Source organism: Paralichthys olivaceus, chromosome 3 (genome assembly GCF_024713975.1).
Source record: "Paralichthys olivaceus isolate ysfri-2021 chromosome 3, ASM2471397v2, whole genome shotgun sequence".
NCBI lineage: Eukaryota > Metazoa > Chordata > Actinopteri > Pleuronectiformes > Paralichthyidae > Paralichthys > Paralichthys olivaceus.
Window position 1 is genome coordinate 23,023,729 of NC_091095.1, and position 22,846 is coordinate 23,046,574.

At 39.8% G+C, this 22,846-nt stretch overlaps 1 protein-coding gene and 1 long non-coding RNA gene across 6 annotated transcripts; one reads left to right on the forward strand and one right to left on the reverse strand.

The window, feature by feature from the left end:
- Positions 1 to 54: 54 nt before the first annotated feature.
- On the reverse strand, positions 55 to 6,051 carry LOC138407256 (uncharacterized). Its single transcript, XR_011240687.1, has 2 exons — positions 5,912 to 6,051; positions 55 to 3,665 (listed from the first exon to the last, which is right to left on the reverse strand). It is a non-coding gene; the product is annotated as an uncharacterized lncRNA (long non-coding RNA).
- On the forward strand, positions 4,490 to 21,186 carry brdt (bromodomain, testis-specific). 5 transcript variants are annotated; one of them, XM_020081475.2, is made up of 20 exons: positions 4,490 to 6,446; positions 9,070 to 9,340; positions 9,532 to 9,669; positions 9,962 to 10,094; positions 10,317 to 10,438; positions 12,743 to 13,096; positions 13,188 to 13,316; positions 14,047 to 14,244; positions 14,346 to 14,527; positions 14,619 to 14,899; positions 15,004 to 15,117; positions 15,222 to 15,362; positions 16,659 to 16,714; positions 16,819 to 16,999; positions 17,538 to 17,608; positions 17,792 to 17,855; positions 17,954 to 18,060; positions 18,518 to 18,714; positions 20,061 to 20,286; positions 20,374 to 21,186. In XM_020081475.2, exons 2-20 carry the CDS (start codon positions 9,149 to 9,151, stop codon positions 20,437 to 20,439), a joined length of 2,952 nt encoding a protein of 983 aa, XP_019937034.2. In that variant the 5' UTR covers positions 4,490 to 6,446; positions 9,070 to 9,148; the 3' UTR covers positions 20,440 to 21,186. The 5 variants fall into 5 exon arrangements, 3 of the variants coding, with proteins under 3 accessions (XP_019937034.2, XP_019937035.2, XP_019937036.2); XM_020081476.2 differs by having other exon boundaries at positions 17,795 to 17,855; XM_020081477.2 differs by having other exon boundaries at positions 16,825 to 16,999.
- The last annotated feature ends 1,660 nt before the right edge of the window (positions 21,187 to 22,846 follow it).

Here is a 22,846-nt window from a genome sequence, read left to right on the forward strand (position 1 = left end):
AATAAAATGTGACATAAGCATAATGGCCCAGGGTAGATAGCATATGAACTGCTGTTTATTAAGATTAAGATTCCTTTATTATCCCACAAATAATGCAACACACAGCACACAACGACATGCAGTCTCTGCCTTTAACCCATCCTGTGTGAGCAGTGACCACACGGAGTAGTGGGCACCTAGACAGTGGGATAGGGAGAGTCCATCTGTCCTCCCGGACTTCAGCAGATCCAAGTCTGGTCCATCTTATGGTCAACTTGTTTTGCGCCATCCTACTTGTCAGTCTTGAACCAGTGACCTTCAGTCTGATTAGTGTTCCACTTAGTCCACTAGTCCACCACCTCTTATGATTGTAGCGCAAACTGGAATAATGCAAAATAAGCAGTGCAAATACTGTATGGCTTATGTGCATATAATGTGCAGTTGTGACAAGAATTCTCCATCTACAGGATGAATAAAATAGCAGCATCTATAGTAAAATAACAACATATGTAGTTCAGGTGGGTTTCAGTTACAGTCCATGTTGTTTGGAGGTATGGGGAGAGCTTGGTTGGTGATGCAGGTGAATGCAGGGTATGGTGGTGGAGAATTGTACAGTCATGACAAAATGTCAACAACAAAAACAAATGATGAGATGATGAGAGAAAAGCTTCCCCTTCAAAATGTACTTCTATCAAAAGGGAGAAAAAACAACAAACACACAGAAAAACAGACTTCCTCAGATTGCAATACAAGATTCAGTTCCCACCGTAAGGTAAGAGACTACTTACACATTCGACATTGCCAAATTCTTTTTGCCCAAAAATATAATGGGTTCTTTCTTCGCCTATGTCCCATTCAAGTTTTGTGGAAATCTGTTCCCTAGTTTTTGTGTAATCCTGCTGACGAACAAACAAACAGTTAGACAGGATTCAAAATATAAGATCACATCAAATAATCTCAGTACTTCCTCAGATTATATCAGTAAAGAAGTGGCAAATAACAGTTATTTGAAAATAAACAGTTCACCTTATTTGTTTTATATGATGGTTGTGTCATTGTTATGCAGCCTTTATACTGTTTTTTATGTACTCTTGTATTGGTGTATGATAATTCTCACATATATTTGCATCAAGAAATCTTTTCCTAATGAGTGTATGATGAAAAAAGTAAGTAAATTAAACTCCATTGTGATTAGATGAAACCAGATTTTGTATGCAATCCCAAAAGTGAAAGACACTCAGTGATTTTCAGACAGGGGAGCTGGTGTCCAGAGGATGCAGCGATGAGGAACTCATTAACTCATTGAACAGGTTTATTTAAAGGTGGATGTGCTAAAGTCACATTTGACTGAACTCTTGCCATGTCAAGATATACAGGGAGTAAAGCTGATTCCACAAAGAATGCAGTATGTCGATTTTTATTTGTATAGCATATGACAATATGCTTTAGTCATGAAGTAAAACCATGTTTTAAAAAAGGCAAAGTATACAAGTTAAAGTAACTGGTACATTACTTACAAAGGAAACGAAAGTTTATTCCAAAAATATTTATTATCTTGATCAAGGAAAACTTGTGTTTAAAAAAAGAAATGCAGTCATACAGTTTTTAAGGGATAAATCAGCCAAGCTTTCATCTTGTGGTACCTAATAAAAGTTGGAATATTTACAGTTGAAATGTTTCAGTTGTCCATGATGTCATACTGCAACAGGGATCGTCTGTATGTTATTAAACCAAAATAGGGATTAAAAATACCAGGAGTGTTAGTTGATTAGCAAAGCAGTGAAGTTTCTTTATCCCCACAGGGACAGCTACAACTCCAAATGAAAAAAGGCTGAACTTGTTAATTGATTTCCAGAGAAACGTAAATTAGATTTTGTTTAAATAGACCCTTTCATCATGACTGCGAGTAAACAGCAGCAGACATTGTACAGCCAGTGGAGCGGATGAGGTAACTAAGTTTCAAAAGAACCAGTATACTTGATGCGTGCTGTTAAAACTACACTTAACATGTATCCTGCTTATTTTACTTTCCTTTTCTAATCTTTTATATTGCTTTGTCCCTCTTCCAGCCGTGTGTTTTGGACAGTGTAAATATTTGATTTCTGGAGATAGTTGTTGGACTGCAGCTGAGTCATCAGATGGACAGAGTGAAGAGGGATCCACTGCCTCATAAAGCCAAAAAAAAAAGACAAATCCCACATTATAACTTGATTCCAGCTGGCTCTTACCACACCATGACTTCAAGCAGCCTGGGACGGTTTCTCACATGTTCTCAGTTTAATTTCAGAATACCTACCAATAACAGGAAAGACGAGATGAGTTTCATTGTTGTAGAGCATTCATTTTTCTGTAATACCGGGTTTTATGCCCTAAATCATTGCAGAGACACATCTGAGTTATATTTGAACTAGACTCCTACTACTTTACTTAAAATCCTTAAAACTAAAACACATGCCACTGGACCACTCCAAACATGTTTGGTTATCTGACTCCACATCTTTTACCTCCAACACATGGGACACATTAAGCACAAACTCAGTAGGTGAAAAGCCTGTTAATAATCGATCCCTGCGTGCATCGAGCGTGCCGCTCCTGTCGACTGCGGGGTTCCACAAAAAGAGTCAACTTTGAAAGTAGGTTTTTAACAGTCAGAAACATTTCTGTCAGCGCCTCTACCACCTGTTTTCACACCAAAACAGGTGCAATGTTCCCATAAATGTAGGACTTTAATGTACACTGACAATAGTTTATAATTCCTAATTCAGCATTTTATGTTTACAATAAGCTGAACATAAAACTTGAAGATATCTATCCTACGATTCAAACATAGTGTAACATACTGCATACTTTTATAAACAAATATGTGTTTTTTGTTGCCCTCTCATGGATGATTCAGATCAAGGTTATGCTCAAACAAGTGAGGCCTACTTTGCACAATTCTAACAACATATTCTTTATCGAAGAATTCTGACACAAAAATGCAAATATAATTAATGTTGCTTTATTATTATTATTATTTGTAGTAGTAGTAGTAGTAGTAGTAGTAGTAGTAGTAGTAGTAGTAGTAGTAGTAGTAGTAGTAGTAGGGGTAACAGCAGCAGCAGTGATCAGTGTTCAGATTATTTAACAAAGGTAAAAGTAGAAAAATCACAATGTAAAAATACTTAAACACAAAGGTCCTTCAATCAAAAGTAGGAGTAATTATTGAAGGAACCTCTGCAAGTGTTTTTATATCAAAATAAATTTCAAGTTTTCAGAACAGATGAATTATCACTTACATCTTACTTATTTTAAATTGTAGCAGTTCGAGGTGGAGGTCTAACAAATTCACATTTGGGTTGTTGTAATCTACAGAAATGCATCAGATTTTATAATATCATTGAGTGCAAAGTACTAAATATACCTTTGAAGTAAAATTAGGTTGTTGCCTGGAGTAACAAATACCCAGATATAGTACAAGTACATAGAAATCATAAGAATACATCCTGAGTAAACATACTCATTACGTTACATTCAAGCACTAAGTAGCAGAAGTAGTGAGTGTCAGCTTTACTCGTTCCCTCTCTTGTTTTGAGGAGTTTGTATTTACTTGTTCAATAACAAATATCCTGTGTTATTCCTCACATTTGAAACATCAGGGGGCAGAGCCTCTTCCTCTATGACCTCCTCCCTTCTGAACAAGCTTCCTGCCATTGTCAGGGGAACAGACACTGTGTCAGTATTTATGGCCCGATTCAAAACTCATTTAAGACATCTGACAATCGGACAATCCACACATTCCTTTCCCTTTCTAAACATCCCCAAACTTTGTCTTTTGGATTGTAGACTACCATGTTGAGCATGTGCCTCATCTGAAAATTGCCTCTACTGCTCTCCACCTCCAAATGTCCCTAAATAAATGAATGCTTTGCTACAGATTAGTTCAAGATTTTGCTGAAAATGAACTGCAGGATTTTCTTGGTGAAACTTTCAATGATTAGTTAACTACTAAATCAATTGTTTAAAAACAGATGTGAAAATTAAAAACAAAAATGCTCCAGCTGCATTAGAAATGGCTGCAAAAGCCCTCTCTCGTGTGTAACTCAATTAACTTAAATTAAACACACTTTTTCTTTACAAATCTTTTGGCTGCAGCTAAATTGTTTCCATCATTTCCCTTAAACATTCAAAGATGTGCAGCACTTCCTAGCATAAAACAAACACCATTCCTTACAGAGGCAACTTCCCACGTTTTCTTTCAACAGTCAAAGACCATAATGTCATGTGTTGCCGAGGTACTTTTTTTTCTTGTCTATAGAAAACTACAAATTGTTCAGTTAGTCACTTTTCAATGTGTAAATCACAGACTGCAACAACTTCCTTCATAAAGTAATCCATACATTTTAGCTCATTGCCCCATCTTGTGGGCAAGAACTGTAAATGATTAAGTGATGATCAGAAGTCTTTTTACTCAAAAGCTAAAACACTGGGGATGTAACATTTTAGAAGAAACTTACTTATTTAAGTTTTTATTGCGATCGCAATGTCATAGGTGAAAAGGTGCAACATTCCCTCATCAACATTGTTTCGATAACCAAACCTTGCATAAGTAGTATATAGACACCATTTGACAAGTGCACTATACACGCTTAGTGAATTAAGCCCACTGCCTGCAACATCCTTGGGAAAAACAAGTTTGATATTTATATTTGCAATGTAAGTAAATCAGTAATTATGTTTCTTGATCTAACAATTAATAACTGATGATAATTTAGAATAAGTTAATATAACTCATGTATCCTTGTACATAGGGGATATTCATAAAATGACAGTCTTCAGGGCGACATGAAATCTTTCATTTATGTTGTGTTCCACTCTATCTACTGTGACCGAGTACCATCTATACTGATGCTTCACAAGCGTTACCTTATTATAGATACCAAGTTTATTCATATGGACCCTGAAGTTGCAGTCCATTCATTTTGGGCATGCCATTTTCGAGCAGGGGACCTGGGAGAGGTGAAATGACCTCAGTCTTTTATTTAAACTCTTTGAACCATGTTATGTTCAGTGACCACAATAAAAGAAGCTCAACATATATATATACAGTCTATGATCCAGACCTTAATACACACCTTAAGGTCCAGACCTTTACACACAGTCTATGGTTCAGACCTTTACACACAGTCTACGGTCCAGACCTTTTTACACAGTCTAAGGTCCAGACCTTTCCATGCAGTCTAAGGTGCAGACCTTTACATGCAGTCTAAGGTGCAGACCTTTACACACAGTCTACGGTTCAGACCTTTTTACACAGTCTAAGGTCCAGACCTTCACATGCAGTCTTAGGTCCAGACCTTTCCATGCAGTCTAAGGTGCAGACCTTCGCATGCAGTCTAAGGTCCAGACCTTTCCATGCAGTCTAAGGTGCAGACCTTCGCATGCAGTCTAAGGTCCAGACCTTTCCATGCAGTCTAAGGTGCAGACCTTTGCATGCAGTCTATGGTCCAGACTTTTACATGCAGTCTAAGGTCCAGACTTTTACATGCAGTCTATGGTGCAGACACCTGACTGAGTTACTCCTGAGTTCACAGGAAGTAAAGTTAGATGTAGTTCAAGTGCTCCTCGTACAGCCCAGACTCGCTCGCTTCATTTTATCACTGTGAGCTTTCTTCATTCTGTACGAGGAGACTCTTATAATAATGTTTCACTTTGCAAGAATATACTTTTGCTCAGTTTTCTAATCATTCAGTTTGAGTTTTCACATTTAACGTCCCCAAAAAAACAAAAACAGTACAAATAGTGAAATGAAAACGAGGGAAAATGCCTTGATATCCCTTATTATGTGTAGATTTAAATCATTGTCGTGTACTGAATCACGCAATTACGATTGCCTGCATTCACAGGTGGGTAGAGAGAGGCTGGCAGCGTACATGTGCTAAACGAAACTCACTTTTCCGAGTTTGGATCAGTACTTGAAACCAGCGCTCCGCCCAGATCCCAGGTCGTGCATCTCCCCCGCTTCCCTCAGACATGTCGCTGCTCTGTCAGCGGCTGCAGAGCCTCAGTGTGTGAGCCGCTGCAGCCTGAAACACACACACACTCACACAGACACACACTCACACAGTGCCTTCATCAACACCACACCTGTCTGCCAGTGTTAGCATCGAGCGGTAACGCTCCAGGATCCCTCCGTGACACCGAGCTGCCATTTTGTTCGGGACCACTTAACAAAACGTACTCATGTTCCTCTTTAGAGAGCCGGTCAGCTGCTCGTCTGCAGGACGAACGCCGGGCTGTGTTTGCGTTGCAGACAGTGATCGTTCTCAGCGCGTTTATCTGCAGAAAAGCGAACAGCGACACGTGCAAGTCGCGTTCTGACCAATCACTTGTGGAGGCTCGAGCCGAGGGCTATAAATGCGAGGCGGTTACCGTAGAGACGGCTGCGACCGGAGAGCTGAACGCGACAACCTGTCATGTCTTGGAAGGTAATGCTAACACGGTGACACTTGCTAAATGTAGAGTGTGCCTGAGGGGAGCTGGGGATTGTGCTGGTTAATGAGTCAAACGGTGGAGAAAGCTAACATGAGTTAGCAATGAGTCTGTAACGTTAACCTCGTCTCAACAGCCAGCCGGTGTGGAGCGTTAGCCATGTTTGCGTTAGCACAACAAAGCTAAGGTTAGACACTTACGCGAAAAATGTCAGACAAATGCACCTGACAAGCCCCCAGAGCCTTTTCTCCATTGATGAAACTATAACTGCACAAAGGACAAGAAGAGGAAAATGACAATCTGCCGTTAGTTAACGAGCACCGACCACCCGGCAAATTAGCAAATAGGCTAAAGTTGTAGCGCCCAAGGGCGACGATCAATGTTAGCCTTTCTTCTAAACTGATCAACCTCCCACAGCCATTGGTAGCTAATGCTACCGCCTAGGCTAATCTAGCATTGCTAACATACAAGCCACGCGAATTCGATGGCGAAGCTCTGACAGCTAGCGTCATTACCCTCCCAGCCACTTCATCTTCCTCACGGTGGAGCTCATGTGGACGCGAGCTGGCTAGCGCTGTGTGCTAACTAACCAGTGGGTGTGGCGGCGGCTTCACGTGTTGGCCAGAGGACTGTCAACAGTGCAGCATGCAGCCATGTCTGCAGTTCACATCCCGGACAGACACATCCTTCACGTTGTTGTTGAGTTAATCTCGAATCCAGTGTTCATAGACTTGCACATTTTAGTGTTTAAAATACTGGTATCGATAGATCGCCTTGATCTGGTCCACAACCTCACGAGAGGAGCAGGTTAGGTGTCCAGGCCTTAATACAACCAGTCGTGCAGCAGTGTGTTTGCAGCATGTGTTAAACAGTTGTTTCTATTTAAAAGAAACTCATTTCTGTGTGTTGCTCTTTTGAATTGTCGCCCTCACAAATGAATCATTATTCCAGATTAGGAGCACACCTACTGGGCCAGGTTTAGAGAATGCAACTGTTTATATTTAGTTTAAATTAAATGACACCAGTAAATGCATGGCAGGTTCACCAGAAACTTCTGTCTGAATATTCAAAGTGCACCAACAGAGAATTAACTGTTTTTCTATTTCTACAGTCCAAAAGCATAGTTTCTTTTTTTTAGGATGAATTCAAAAGTACGATAGCTCATGACCCCCCAAATTTTTCAAGTGAACGACTAACCCATCGTCTCTGACAGAAACACAAGTTAAGTGTAAGGATTATGCACTTAAGTCTGGATCAGTAGCTCCTTGGAATTCGCCAAACATTAGCACCTACATATACCCAACAAAAGGAGTAACAAGTTAATAAATATGTGGACTTCACTGGATTTATTCATGTGTGAAAGTGTTGTGTGCTTGCCATTTAACAAAAATAAACAAAACCAAATGCCACTAAGATGAACATCATTTGCTATGTAAATTACTTGGGTTGGGTTACAAATAAAAATGGGACACGAAAGCACTTTGAATGTGCAGATTGCAAAGCCCCACTCTTGATTAACATCTCATGTAGTGAAGTTTCCATTTGACAGTGCTTCTGAGAATAACATTATGGTCTATTATCAGTTTTAAAGATCTATGATGTGATGCACCAAATATATCAATGTGTGCCTGCTTTTTTTCACACCCAAATTCATTTATGCACTATTCTGTGGGAAAACACAAAAAATGTTGAAAAATGCCCTATTTCCACAATGTTATAGAAAATGAAAAAAAAAAAGATGAATCTGCCCGCACAATCCACACCAAAATGTAATGGATTTCTCCTCCTAAGTTTCGTGGAAATCTTTTCAGTTGATTTTGTGTAATCTTGCTTACAAACAGGGATGAAAAATGACCCCAGCTTATATGGATAATAGTAAGACATCCCTGTAGCTTGGCTTCCTTGTTTGTAATTATAATAATGTAAATAGAATCAGAATTCCTTTATTGTCCCAAGATTTGGAAATTAACAAATATATGGGTACTAGGCTCCAGTTTGTGCGACATATTTTAGCTTAATAACTTATTACTGTCTTCTTTCAAATACTGAAAGTGTTATTTGGAAATATAGATCTGATATAGTCCAATCTTGCTGGGTTGAAATGTTAAATGGTACAGTTTCTTTGAGGTACTCTAGATGGCGATATTACCCATGTTTTTGGAAAGATGCCTCCCATGCAGCCATTGGCCATTTTAATCAAATACTACTAACTCCATCCCATGACAGAGAGGTGGAGATGATTACTAGTATTGTTCATCTTAGGACATTTTTCCTCCTCTCCATTTGATTTGTTTCTAGAAGATTTTTAAAAAAAAATGCTAGTTGGTTTATACAATGTATAAAATCCTTCCTGTGGGCTCAATGATTATCAATCTTATGTTTACCTCAGTCAGGATCACAGATGGTTCTGTCAGGTGTACTCAACTGAAAATCCTGAGCTAAGATAGCTAAATAATCTAGTTTAATATTCAACATAATAGTTGGACTACTTTAGGACAGCAGCTTGAGTCTATGGCTGTCATCCATGGCATTCAGCGCTGATGTAGTAGTAAGACTGTTGTCATTACTAATATCCATTTTTACCAAAGTGCTTGAAATGACTCCTCACTCCTTGTTCAGGGACGCGTGTGATGAGTGCTGAATTGCGGCTTAGCAAACTTGGGACAGTTTCCCCCCTTCTCTGCTGTTGGACAACACAATGTCTGACGGGAACTCCTGTCCTGCTGGGAACGGAAATCCTCCTCCACCAGAGGTCACCAATCCCAAGAAGCCTGGGCGCGTAACCAATCAGCTACAGTATCTGGAGAAGGTTGTGATCAAAGCATTATGGAGGCATCACTTTTCGTGGCCCTTTCGCCAGCCTGTTGATGCAGTGGCACTGCATCTGCCAGTAAGTGGTAAAAATCTCAAGAAATCAACTTGGATAATCACAGCCTGACTGTAAATATGCAGTTAAATATCTATGTTGTCTGTCTCTGTGTTACTTATAATACATTGGCTTGGTGGATCAGTTCCATTGGGATGCAAACTGGGAAGGGAAGACTTTAGTGTATTAATGCTGGTGTCTTTGTTTTCTTTCAGGATTATTATACAATTATTAAAAATCCTATGGATCTGGGCACTATTATGAAGCGTCTTCAGAACAAATATTACTGTGAAGCACATGAGTGTATTAAAGACTTCAACAGTATGTTTACCAACTGCTACATGTACAATCGGGTAAGAGAATATGATTTTCGTGCTGTATGATGCCAAAATGTAAACCTGCACTTAAAATGTAATACACTCAAAATGATTCTGTAAACTGATATTGTTTTTTCTTTAATCATATTATAATGAAAATATTAGAAGATCATATTCACCCTTACAGAATGGCTGATGTTTTTCTTAGGTTATCAGTGCTGAAGATGTACACAAGTATTTCTGCAGTTCAGACAGGACTGTCACAAAGGTGCATATCACCCTCATGAATTCTTTAAATTATTATAATGTGTACATTTTCTTTCCACAGCCTAGAGATGACATTGTCTTTATGGCACAGACTCTGGAGAAGCTTTTTTTGCAGAAGTTATCCCAAATGCCAAAGGACGAATGTGATGTTACAGCAGTCATTCCAAAAGAGCCAGTGAAGAAATCAAATGCAGGTATTTTGTTCAATAATAATCCCTTGAGATGTTGGTCCAATATTGAACATTTCATATTTGGAATTGATAGATATGATTGTTGATTTTATATAACTGTGTTTTTACTGTCGTTTTAAGTAAGTACAGCACAAGAACAAGCATCTTTTTTTCTGGACAGTAATTGTATGACTTGATTAACCATTCAAATTTGTACCAGGTTATGATGTTCTTTACCTCATGCAGGTGTGTTTAAGCAGAGATCCCTTGTGTCAGAAGTTGTTCTCCAACAGACAGTGACGGTCATCCCTCCTCATGTGCCTCAGTTCATCCCACCCATACAACTCTCTGCACAAATTGACGCAGCTGTAAGTATTTTAATGGTAGTTGTACACTGGATACTCAATTTAACTCAAGACATCAATTGTCTTATGTGTTTACGTGTCAGTTCTGATGCTCGGCTTAATATTTCAGTAAGAAAAGAAATCAAAATTTGTTGACAGGAAAATGCGTTTTGGTTTTTTTTCCTCATTATTTTTTTGTCCTCATTCTGTGGTGGTTGGACCGAAAACATCAGGACTGCATGAATACCACACTACATCAAAAACAACAACAAACGTTCTCTATTAGGGAATCTGTGTCGCCTGACACTACCATTCTACAAAAAAAACAAATCTCTTGGCGGGCTTGACCCCCCCCCCCAAACTTCTACTACTTTGCCCATCAGTTACAATACCTCACTAAATAGATTCCTCAAAATCCTTGCATCAAAAATAATGCCACCTCAACAACTCTGACAGAGGTTCACCGTGTCTACCGCAGCAGAAAGGTCTAGAAGGATGACCACAGAGTAGAGAGAGACCACTCTAGCAGTGTGAAGTTGTTCAGAGACCGCAAGAAGGGTCTCAGTTGAGTGGCCTGCCTTGAAACCAGACTGGTGAGGATCAAGAAAGTTGTTCTGGTGAAGATAGGAAGAGAGTTGATTGAAGATATTATGTTTAAGCGCTTTGGAAAAGGAAGAGAGACAGGTCTGTAGTCTTTTACTTCAGGCGGGCTGAGGGTGGGTTCCTTGAGGAGAGGGTTTACTCTTTCCTCCTTAAGGCAGAAGGAGGAGGGGAAATGAAAAGGTTGAAAAGGTAGAATTAGTGGCAGAGATTGATAAGTGAGCAGGTCTTCAGGGTGTTTTGATATTCGCCATTTCCTTTCTAATGCCTCTGTTGATGAGATTGGGTTGTCACATTGCGAGAGTGGAAGAGAGTAAAAGATGAAGAGCTGGTCGGAGATGTGAAGTGGGGTCACAGTGAGGTTGGGGTTCAGCAGTTTCTGTTGAAAATAAGATCAAGGTGGTTGCCAACTTTGTGAGTAGGTGGGGAAGGAGAGTACGAGAGCAAAGGATGAAAGTAAAAGTAGTAAGTCAGACAACTTCTCTGTCTGGATGTTGAAGTTGCCAAGAAGGACAAGTCGAGGGACATTTTCTGGGATGTTTGACAGGAGGACGTCTAATTCCTCCAAGAATTCTCCCAATGGACCTGATGGACGGTAGAGAACAACAATTGTTAATTGTACTGGATGAGTTACAGTGACAGCATGAAATTCCTCACGTACCACATTTCCAATGATAGTAGATGATAGCGATGGAGTGTATAACCACACTGGGCTGATGGGGAAGGGGGGTTGGGTGGCAGCTCTCTCGCCTCTTCCCCTGGTGGCACGGCGCAGGGATCTGGTGACGGCACGGCTAGGGTGGGGATTGGCAGACTCCACCTCCCTCTCTCTTAAAAGGGAGAAATAAACTAAAAAATTGTCTAAAAATGTCACTCCTCAATGGACAGACCGCTTCCTAAGTAGTCTGGGAGTGGTCCAAAGCAGGGAGAGGCATCAGATCTGTACGGGCAAACGTCCTCCTTGGTCTGGGCGTGGTTTGGTGCAACATCCCCCATAAATGAAGAGACACATGAACAATTAACAAAGGGGGGGGACTCGCTGGCCCACACTGCCTGTCCTCTACTTGGGCTCGCACCTGTGGTTCTGGCAGGTGCTTGTGGAACAGGTGGGGGGGCTCCACTATCACTCCACTATCATACACGTCACTTAAATTGCATCATGTTCTGTGTTCATTATGTGCATATATCTGCGTATCTTATCCATCTTGTCACTTTCTGTTGTCACCATTTCACAAATAAAAGAAAAAAAGAATGGGAGATAGATAGTTTACAGATTTACCTTTGCATTGTGCATCATTGCGCACAATGATAGGGCCCTATGTTGTTATTGACTATTATTTGCAAACTTTTCCACGACAGTGTGGCCTCTATCAGAGTGCAGACAGAGTCTCAAACTAAAGCCCATTCTAGAGGCCGTTATTAATCTAGTTCTCATGTAGCTTTTGGCCACAACTTATAAGCTTTTTTTATTTCTCCCTGAATGAATCACGATGATTCACTGCTGTTTGTTGCGTTATGTGAATATCTGTTATACATTATCTCATCCATGAACCACCGAATCACATCAAGTAGATCTCTATCAGCAATTGTGATGAAGACTCCCATGAACCCATGCTGCTTCAAGATGTGATCAAACCTTCAATAGCCTGTTTGTGCCTTTAACCCAACTATTAAAATGTCAAGATGTAAAACAGATGATTTACTGTTTATCTGTTTTTAACTATATAGATTAAAAGAGGTTTTAAAAGGAAAGCAGAGCCCCCATCCTCCACCACCTCAGCGACCACCAGCGGTGGGTTAACCCCTGCTGAGGAGCATCCAGCACCAGGCACATTATCCTCCAGGAGAGGTGGCAGCGGCAGGCCCATCAAACCTCCTAAGAAAGACTTACCTGCCTTTGAGGAAAAGAAGGTCAAACTGTCTGAGCAGCTCAGGTACTGCAGTGACATCCTGAAGGAGTTGCTGTCAAAGAGACACTACGCATATGCATGGCCCTTTTATACCCCTGTTGATGCCGTGGCTTTGGGGTTACGCGACTACCATGACATCATCAAGCAGCCAATGGACTTGAACACCATCAAGGTAAAATTGCTCTAATGATGATTAACTTTAGTATATAATATTGTTTTCAGTGTTTGTTAGAGCAGCTTTCCTGACTCTGTTTTATCCTCAGTCAAAAATGGATCAACGAGAGTATGCAAATGTGAAGGAGTTTGCTGGTGACGTGCGACTGATGTTCTCCAACTGTTACAAATACAATCCACCCTCGCATGAAGTCGTCTACATGGCAAGAAAACTGCAGGTATGCTTTTACTTATTCATTCTTTTATTTACACAGTCCATGGATGGCAACAAGTGGATGTGGCCATTGCTGTTTATATGTTAAATCTGATGCTGATCAGTTCTGATTGGCTCCACTGTTTCAACAGAGTGCTTTAAAGCATATTACAGCTGAAATATCTGAATACTAAGAGCTATTGTATAGAAAGGATGAGGAATGGATTAGGCTTCTAACAAATACAACTAAATTAGAAAATGCACCAAAATGCCCCTGCACTGTTTAAATTGACCTAGGTCACACTTTTAAGTTCAAGCACATACTTTAAAGGTACAGTGTGTAGAATTTAGTGAAATCTAGTGTTGAAGTTTCATGTTGCAGCCGAACACCCCTCACCTCACCCTCTCATTCCAAACATGAAAAAGAAACTGTGGTAGCTTCAGTTATCATAAAAACTCAAAAGGTGTTTAGTTTGTCCAGTCTGGACTAATGTAAAAAACATGGCGGCCTCCATAGAGAGGACCCCCTCCATGTAAATATAAAGTATTTAAATATAAAGGGCCTTTTCTGGGGTAAAGAAAACTACAATTCATACAATTTAGATGAAATGAACTAGTGAAAACATCATGAGGATTATTCTACATTAAATTTCTGCCAATAGATCCCTTCACCTAAATCTTACAAACTGGACCTTTAAGTGTTTATAATTGTAATTTCTATTATTAACACAAAACATTTTTGTTTGTACCAACAGGATATTTTTGAGGCTCGTTATCTGAAAGTCCCCCAAGAACCAGAAGGTTGTTCTGTACCTTGCCAGCAAGTTATTAATGGAAAAGTAGACGTGGTTGGCAGTGTGTCGACCTCAGAGAGTTCTGTCAGTGAAAGCTCCTCAGAGGAAGACAGTTCGTCCGAAGAGGTGGCCACGCAGCTGGCCAACCTGGAGGAGCGGGTGGGTATCATACATGCCAGTGATGGTGCAAATGTCATTTTGAGAAGTTTTTCACTTCAGTGCATTTCACCCAATCGTCTCATTAATGGCTGACTTCTCAGTTGAGAGCTGTCAGTGATCAGCTGAAGAGACTGACCCAAGACCCTCTGATGAAACCGAAGAAGAAAGACAAATTAAAAAAGGAGAAAAAGTCCAAAGAAAAAGTCGCTGCTGGAGTAAAGCACAAATCCTCAAAAGACAAATCTCTTTTTGGAAAATTCGCTGATAGCAAGAACTCTTCTTTGTGAGTGGCCATTGTATTTCGTGTAATGGTGAACTGAGAATGCTACAGTCTGTGATATGGATAATAATAGATGTTTCATGTACATCTCCAGGCATGGAAACAGACACAATATTCACAGTGTACCCATAAAATGTGGTGTCCCATCAGTACCGATGACTTACCAGGAGATGAGGCAGTTGAAATTAGACATCAACAAGCTGCCCGGCCACAATCTGGGCAAGTTGGTGAGGATCATTCATGCCAGGGAGGCCTGTCTGCGAAATTCTTTAGAGGACATCGAGGTTGACTTTGAAATGCTCAAGCCTTCCACACTGAGAGCGCTGCAGAGGTTTGTTGCAGAGTGTCTGAAGAAATGCAACAAGAACATGAGCAGTAAGTACAACTCTGCTTTGCCAAAAAAATGTAGGTTTGATTTGTAAGTATAAGGTTTTTATTTTATCTTAAATATGAGAATGGAATCAACTTGTGTCCTGCAGATAAACAACTGCTGAAGCCCGCAGGAGGACTGCAGGCTGGGAAAGGAAAGGGTCCTGGGAAACCTGTGGTTGTCGACAAAGAGCAGCACTTGCTAAAGAAAAAAAAGCCAGTTGGTAAGACCTGATTCCCATCAACATTGAAATTGTCACAGTTACGTTTCAGAGTCTGGGGCCCTGAGTGTAGAAATCACAATTTGCCCACTTTTTTTTTTTGTTAGTACCTAAATCTGTGGCTTGTCCTGATGTCACCTTCCTGCCACGCCTCAGTGAGAGCAGCAGCTCGTCGTCATCCAGCTCTGACAGCAGCAGCAATAGTAGAAGTGGTTCTTGCACTTCTGAAAGCAGTGACTCTGAATCAGGTTAGCTGCTCTCTTCAGCAGGCTTCCATCATCTCCCTTTGTTTTAACCTTCTCTCTTCTTTTTGGCTACATGGCCATGATTCACCTGGGGGCCTTACTACTACGTTTAAAACCATTTTTCTTCTTTTTGCACTCCAGATATCAAATAGTTTAATTTTATTGTTCATTTATTAGGTGTTTGCTCTTTGTGTTTAATTCCCACACACTTTTCACTGCCTGTATACATGTGATTATCTGTCTATCCAGAAATCTCTGTCTGTCTTTGGCTTGTGTATCTCAAGAACCATTAATCTTATCAGCTTCACACTCGGCGTGTGTATTGTTAAGGACCCAATGAGGTGCAGGTTGCAGGTTGGAATTAAATAATTTAAATAAACAGGCAGCCAGTGTTCTGTAGCAACCACGGCCGGGACTAATCAATGTATGTGATGCAATCGATCATGACAGCAGCGCATTCATGACAATGACAACTGATTTTCCAGTTCAGGGTTTCGCGTGCAGAGTCGATCTTCACCAAACTTTAAATAAGCAGGTGAACAGCTCTTTGTGCAGCAGCAGATTTGCAGCTTCAGGGTTCTGTGGACTAAAGCCAGCAGCAGGTGTTCACTTGCTGTGGCTTAGTTACTGCAGGTCCCTTTTACAGTTTCAGAAAGAAGGCTGCATCCAGCATTTCCACAGGGCAAGCAAGTAGCCCATTTCAAACAGGCAGGTTTAGAACAGGCCCTGGACAGGAACAGGTGCTCTGTTGCTCCTGTAGCCACCTCCAGTAGTGGTGTCACACCATACTAAGACTTTATTGAGAACATGTCTATACTATAGAAAGGTGCAAAGTAAAAATACACTGCAAAAAGTCCATCACTTATTCAAATAGATAATATTGTTAAGATTAATATTGTTTTCCTTAAGGCAAGGTCAATTGAGGCGATGTGAAGTGTAGTTTGAAATGTAGTTTCTTTTTTAATTAAACCAGATAAAAGCTTAAAATATATAAGATTTTTCCTTTATCTCACCTCATTTAAACTTTAAGACTCAGTTGAAATTCGTATAGATTTTTTGTCTTCTCCCAAAAGGGACTCAATGCCAGACACCACAGCTCCTTGTGCTAAATCAGAGTTTACCAAAGCTGGTTACCTTGTTACATGTCTTGGTCTTTGGAAGTAGTTTACTTCTAGAAAGTAGACAAAACAAATCACTTTGTCATTTTGCAGTACATTAAATTGAACTCTCATGTTCATTCACATATTCTACATCACTAAACAGGAATTATTTAAATTATGTTGTCAACATGCTTTTCAGTGCCAAAAAGAAAGAAGCAGAAAAGTAAAGAATCTTGCCAAAAGGTTAAGACAAAGGTAAATAATGTTCATCTTTTTATTCAGAGTAATGAGAAGATTCAATGTAAGACAGCTTTACTGTCAGTGTCAACAATGAAAAGTAAGATTTTTTTTTTCTTGAGTCAAAGGTCGCACGTGCTGCCTGTAGTAAGCAGATAACAGAGACGAAAGATTTGACCGAAGCCTCAGTCAAGACGTGTAAGCCTCCTCCTGCTGTGCAGTCCTCTGTGGCAGAAACTAACAGTCACCCAACGCACCATAATGCAGAACAGACCTGTGACAAGCTGACTTTATCACCTCCAGGTAATACTTATGTCTGTCTTTTTTGTCCCTCAACAAAGATTTGCCAAAACCTTATGTATATTCGTTTCACTTACAATAATTTTAAATATGTTTTTGTTAAGACAATGCTGAAAGAAAACTCTGTTCAGTTAAGATAAAGTGTAGGGTTTAAAATATGCTGATGTGAAAACCTTTTGACAGTTCCCTTTCATCTTGTTTTCTTAATTTTGCAAAATCTGTCCATTCTTTCTGAGCCTTGGATAGCAGTAACCTCTGAGACCTAGTGGCCGATCAGCATCACTACCTTAGTTTGTCCAGTCTGGACTAATGTAAAAAACATGGCGGCCTCCATAGAGAGGACCCCCTCAATGTAAATATAAAGTATTTAAATATAAAGGGCCTTTTCTGTTTCCTGCCTGTGTGTAATTACATTTCTATCTCATGCTGCTTCTGCTAACTTGTGTTACTTTACTTTGCACTAGCTCTCACTGTATGTTTGTATGAACAAGCTCAGCTGAGATGTATTGAGGATTTCTTCTTGTGATTCACTGTTCCACAGACTTGTCTGCCCTCCTGTCCCCCATGGCGTCTCCAGTAGTTTTACTGGACTGGGCTGCTGCCAGATTTGAGGTAAAGCTTTACTTACACTGTGGGCTTTGATTATTAGAATATATTTATATTTTATATCTCCTGTACATAATTATAACAAAGTAGGAACTTAAACCACTTGAGATCTGCAAAAGCTACATTTTTATTGTGTACATTTTCTCTTTCAGCCTGATATCAAAAGTTAAACTAAATCTGTCCTTTCAGCAGGGCCCAGTGCTGTCCCCTCTTAGCAACAGTCCTCTGCAGTCCAAGGATGAAACGGGGTCCAGTAAGTCACTGCAGGACCCTCAACATGTTTTTTGTTTTTTATCAATTTAAGATCACTAATATTTTAGTATAACATTTATCTTTAGTGGTTTGTCCTAGATTTCAGATTTCCTGAGGAGGTCCTTGACAGTCAGTTGACTAATGTGCCTTACATCAACACATCAAGTAAATCCGCTGAAGACGAAAAACCCCAGATCCCCAAAAAGGTTTGTGCTGTTTCAGAATTTATTAATTCCAAATATTCTTCCTGACATATTATGAATGATTCTGAAGATCAGAGAATGGGCAGTACATCAACCAGTATTTAATAAAGTAGAATGACTTTTTTTAAATAAACTAATGTAAAAAAAAATGAAAATTATTATTATTATTATCTCATATGATATTTAAACCATTTAAATAATGGTCCAATGTTATTTATTATTAAGTGTCATCATTTAATTTGAAAGAGTTTATGTAGTAGAGTACTTCGTTTCAACTCAAAATTATCTTTCCACCATCAGAGGGCGTCAAAGTATAATACATGACAATTAATGTTGTATGAGGATTTCTGCCTACTAGTGGCCAACATTAATTACTACAGGTATAGGGGTTGATCTTCGTTGACGCACCCATCTCATTTAAAATCAATTGAACCTAAACACAGAGATTTGTTTCATTCAGGACATTGTTCTGAAAAATGCTGAGTCTTGGGCGAAACTGGTGAGAGAGTCCGTCACCCCAGCTGCCATCAAGGCCTCAAAGGAGAGCTTCCAGCATTTCCGTAAGGCTTGCATCGAAAAGGAGGAACGTGAAAAAGCACTGAAGAAGAAACAGACTGAAGACGTAAAGGAGAAGGAGGCTTCAGAAAACAGCAGCAGGTAATCTAACAGAAACAGCAGCAGCATTAAATGTGTGTCTGAATTCAGTTTATTTAAATTCTTAATGGGATAGTTCACCCAAAAATGAAAATTCACTCATTATCTACTCACCACTATGCCGATGGAGGAGTGGGTGAAGTGTTTGAGTCCACAAAACACTTTAGGAGACTCGGGGGTAAACAGTGTTGCAGCCAAATCTAATACAACTAAAGAAACTGGGGATCTTCAAATGTAAAAAAAACTAAACAGAAAATGCCTCAATACTGCTCCTGTGATGTCATCCAAGTGTCCGTAAGCCCTGACATTCACATTCGACTTGAAACTGCATCATTCACATGCAGAGGAGGATATCCGAGGACATTTAGGCTAAAAAACCTGGTTTAAATGACGCCACATTGAGTCAGATTTAAATGTCGGGGCTTACAGACACTTGGATGACACCACAGGAGCAGCATGGAGGCATTTTATGTTTTTACTGTTGTTTTTTTTTTAATCTAGTGTTGAAATTTCATGTTGCAGCTGAACACCCCTCACCTCACCCTCTCCTTCCAAACATGAAAGAGAAGCTGTGGTGAACTTCAGTTGTCATAAAAACTCAAAAGGTGTTTAGTTTGTCCAGTCTGGACTAACGAAAAAACATGGCGGCCTCTGTAGAAAGGGTCCCCTCAATGTAAATATAAAGTATTTAAATATAAAGGGCCTTTTCTCATACAATTTAGATGAAATGAACTAGTGAAAACATTATGAGGATTATTCTACATTAAATTTCTGCCAATAGTTTCCTTTCACCTAAATCTTACACACTGGACCTGTAAATTGTATTGGATTCAGCTGCTACACTGTTTACCCCTGAGACTCAAAAAGTGTTTTGTGGACTCAAACACACTTTTAAAAATGTTTTATGAGAAAGGTTTTGCGTAGGCATGCATAGTTTGTCATGTCTCTGGGTTTTATAGTTCTTTCTCAATGATACAGATATTAGCACGCTGTAATAATACTACAAACATGATCAAGATGGAACTGAAAACCCCAGTCAGAAATGATCACTGTACACTGTGACTGTGGGAAAGCAATGGATACCCACTGTCTCTGTCTGTAGTATGAGATAATGTGGAGTTTTGAGGTTTATCCTTTACTCAGCTACTTCACCATTCGTTTAATTACGGGGAAGTGTAAGTCATTTCCAGTACTCTGATATTCCCTCATATCTGTCGTATTTTACTTGTTGAAACCTGCAAAAATCCTATAAAAGCAAAGTGACAAGCCAACCCAGTATTCCTTTCCAGAAGCTTGATAGCTGATTTAAAAATGGAAACTTTTAAGTAACAGGGATGTTCTCCATTTAGACTCCCAGGCCCATGTAAGACCGAACTAAATCTACACCCTGTTAAAGAGGATCCTGATTCACCAGAGAGCATTTGCACAGAGGTTTCCTCAGATGCTCCCAAAGATGTTGAGCAGCAAAAGGCAAATTCTCCTAAGGAAGCACAACTTCCATCCACACAGCTCTCGGTGGAAAAGGAAAGGGAGCTGGCCCGCAAAAAGGAACAAGAGCGTCGCAGGAGAGAGGCTGTGAGTAGCTCTTCATGTTTTTGTGTGACTTTGTTTGTGGAAAAAATAGCATTTTGACAGTTCCTCCATATTTTGTTGTCTCTGCAGATGTGTTGCATTGACATGACCATGCAGCGGGACATCATGACGACATTTGAGCTCAACCTGGACTAAAAATCGACTGGGATTTACTTGAAAAATGTCATTTTGTGCCAGAGTTCTTTCACGATCGCTAATAGTGGAGGGGAGAAATCTCACCAAATGTATTAAAATATAAACGTGTCTTGCCCTTATGTTGTATTTGAAATGGATCGTAAACGTCTGCACTCTTGAATTTGGGATGATTGGGGTGAAACGTGAAGCACGTTTTTCTGTTCTTTTCACATTTGAACGACTCCTTATATGCGACAGTTGTGTACGACTAGGCTAATGAATCCATACACTGTAGTAAAAAATGCCTCATTGTTGTGTTGTTTGCGAAAACGTGCAGTGTTGTTTTTGTTCTGGTGTTTAGGTTATTCAGTTAACCCTATAACTACCACGCCTCAGTTAATTCTGACTCAAAAGAGAAGTTAAATGTCGACAAAACACTGGTTTATATGTTCAAGTTACACGCACAAGTCCTCTGAATGTTTTTTTGCACTAAAGAAATATTTATTTTTCAAACAGAGACTGAAGCTTATTCTCACCAATGTTTCCAATGTGGGTCTGACTTCATCATCTCAGTTTCCTATTTGCTTGACAGTCATTGTGTTTACTGGATATGCACTGCACTTTGTTCTTCATACAGTTCTGCCTGTTCCAAACTTGGTTTGGGGCATTATCAGCATATTCTGAATGTTAGCATTTATCTATGCTAATATATTTAATACTTTTTTTTTTTTTTTTTTTTACTCAAAGTAATAAAGCTATTTTCACTAAGCAATCTACATCATCACTTCATCACTGCATCCAGTTGTAATTGCAGTGTAGTGCAGATGACAACTCATCCCCTCACCCATCATTGAAGGATTGTGCATCCACTGTATAGATTTGTGGAGCTGATCTCACACATTCATGAGCTTTATTTCACTAAATAGTGAAAATAACAGCCATTTCATGCAAGACCTACAGGAGCCAAAGCCCAATCCCATGTACTGTATGTGCACTTTCCTCCTGTCGGACAACCACATAATTCATTGGTTTGGTTTTGGCTTATTTGATATAGCAGTATCTGCCTCACACCTCATCTACTGACTTCCACTAACTCAGGCTCAAAGCACTGTGATCCTAATCTTTGTTTAAAAATATATAACTGCCCGTCATGTGGTTTCTTAACTGGAGCAGGAGCTTTCATGTGGTGCATATGGAATTACAGTAAATTGGTTTCATCCCGCAGCTGCAATTCTGAATTAGTACTTCAACTACTTGGAAAAGAAAGGTGGATTATCATTTTTCCGTGTTGCAGTAATTAATTCGAATCCAGCTCTTTTTATACAGTCAGTTGTGTCCAGCTATTCGTTTTTAAGACAGCCTCTATTACGTGTGATATGTTGCTTCCTCCCCTGCTTTATAAATGAAATGATATGTTTGCTCCAATGAGACACAGGATACAGCGTGGAGTCCCAAAACTGACAAAATAAAGGGACACCAGAACAGTCAAAATGACTGAATACGTGAATAAATAATACTGTTGGTTAAATAATTTAGTTTAAAAAGAGTGCTCTGTATTTTTACTTTCTGCTCCAATTAGTTGGGATGTTGTGCATAATAATGTGATTCCAGACAATGAAACATAGTCTTTGTTTTGGTGACTGGTCTGCACGTTCATTCATGTAAATGGTCTGTATTAATGTAGGGCTTTTCTAGTCTTGATGAACGCTCAAAGTCTTTTACATTACAGTTTATTGCCATTCACACACACATTCATACAGTGCATCTCTGGGCAGCACTTTTTCTATGAGGGGCGGTTTTGGATTCAGTATCTCGCCCAAGGACACCTGGGAATGCAGATGGGGGAGAGTTGGATCGAACCGCTGACCTTCTGGTTAGAGGACGACCGCTCTACCCCGACAGCCACAGTCACTGCATATGCTTTTGTGTCCCTCTGTGTGAAACCATTGGCCCTCCCCACGATGGCTATAAAGTGATATGTTCCCAGCTCTGATCAGCAGTGATACATCGACATGACACCTGCACGGTTGTTTCTTTGCACTGTGACTTCTTTCAGAGACACAAACACTGGAAACATACCTGCCACCAGCACACTATGATGCTGTTAATCCAAACACACAGTGACTACACCTTATTTTTATGCAGTCGAGGGACGATTGTGTCACAGCGGCTTGACTCCACTGGGTGGATACTTCACTGTGCTTCACTGTGACAAATTGTTTTTCAAAAAGGTAATAACCTCAGCATGCGAGGAGAAAACGTTGGGCCCCATGGAGGCCCGTTAAGAATATGTTGTGCTCAGTTTCACTGTAGGAAAAAGAAAACAACAATTTAGATGGAACACACTAGTGAAAACATCACTATTTATAGTCGATTTCTCTCAATAGATCCCTTTCACTTAAATCTTTAAAGAGCACAGAGGTGAATT

Bases quoted from the DNA above. Each gene is read 5' to 3' on its own strand.
- brdt (XM_020081475.2), top strand. From the start codon at position 9,149: ATGTCTGACGGGAACTCCTGTCCTGCTGGGAACGGAAATCCTCCTCCA. The intron at 15,363-16,658 runs GTTAGCTGCTCT...CATGCTTTTCAG, and splicing joins AAGCAGTGACTCTGAATCAG to TGCCAAAAAGAAAGAAGCAG. The intron at 17,856-17,953 runs GTAAGTCACTGC...GGTTTGTCCTAG, and splicing joins CAAGGATGAAACGGGGTCCA to ATTTCAGATTTCCTGAGGAG.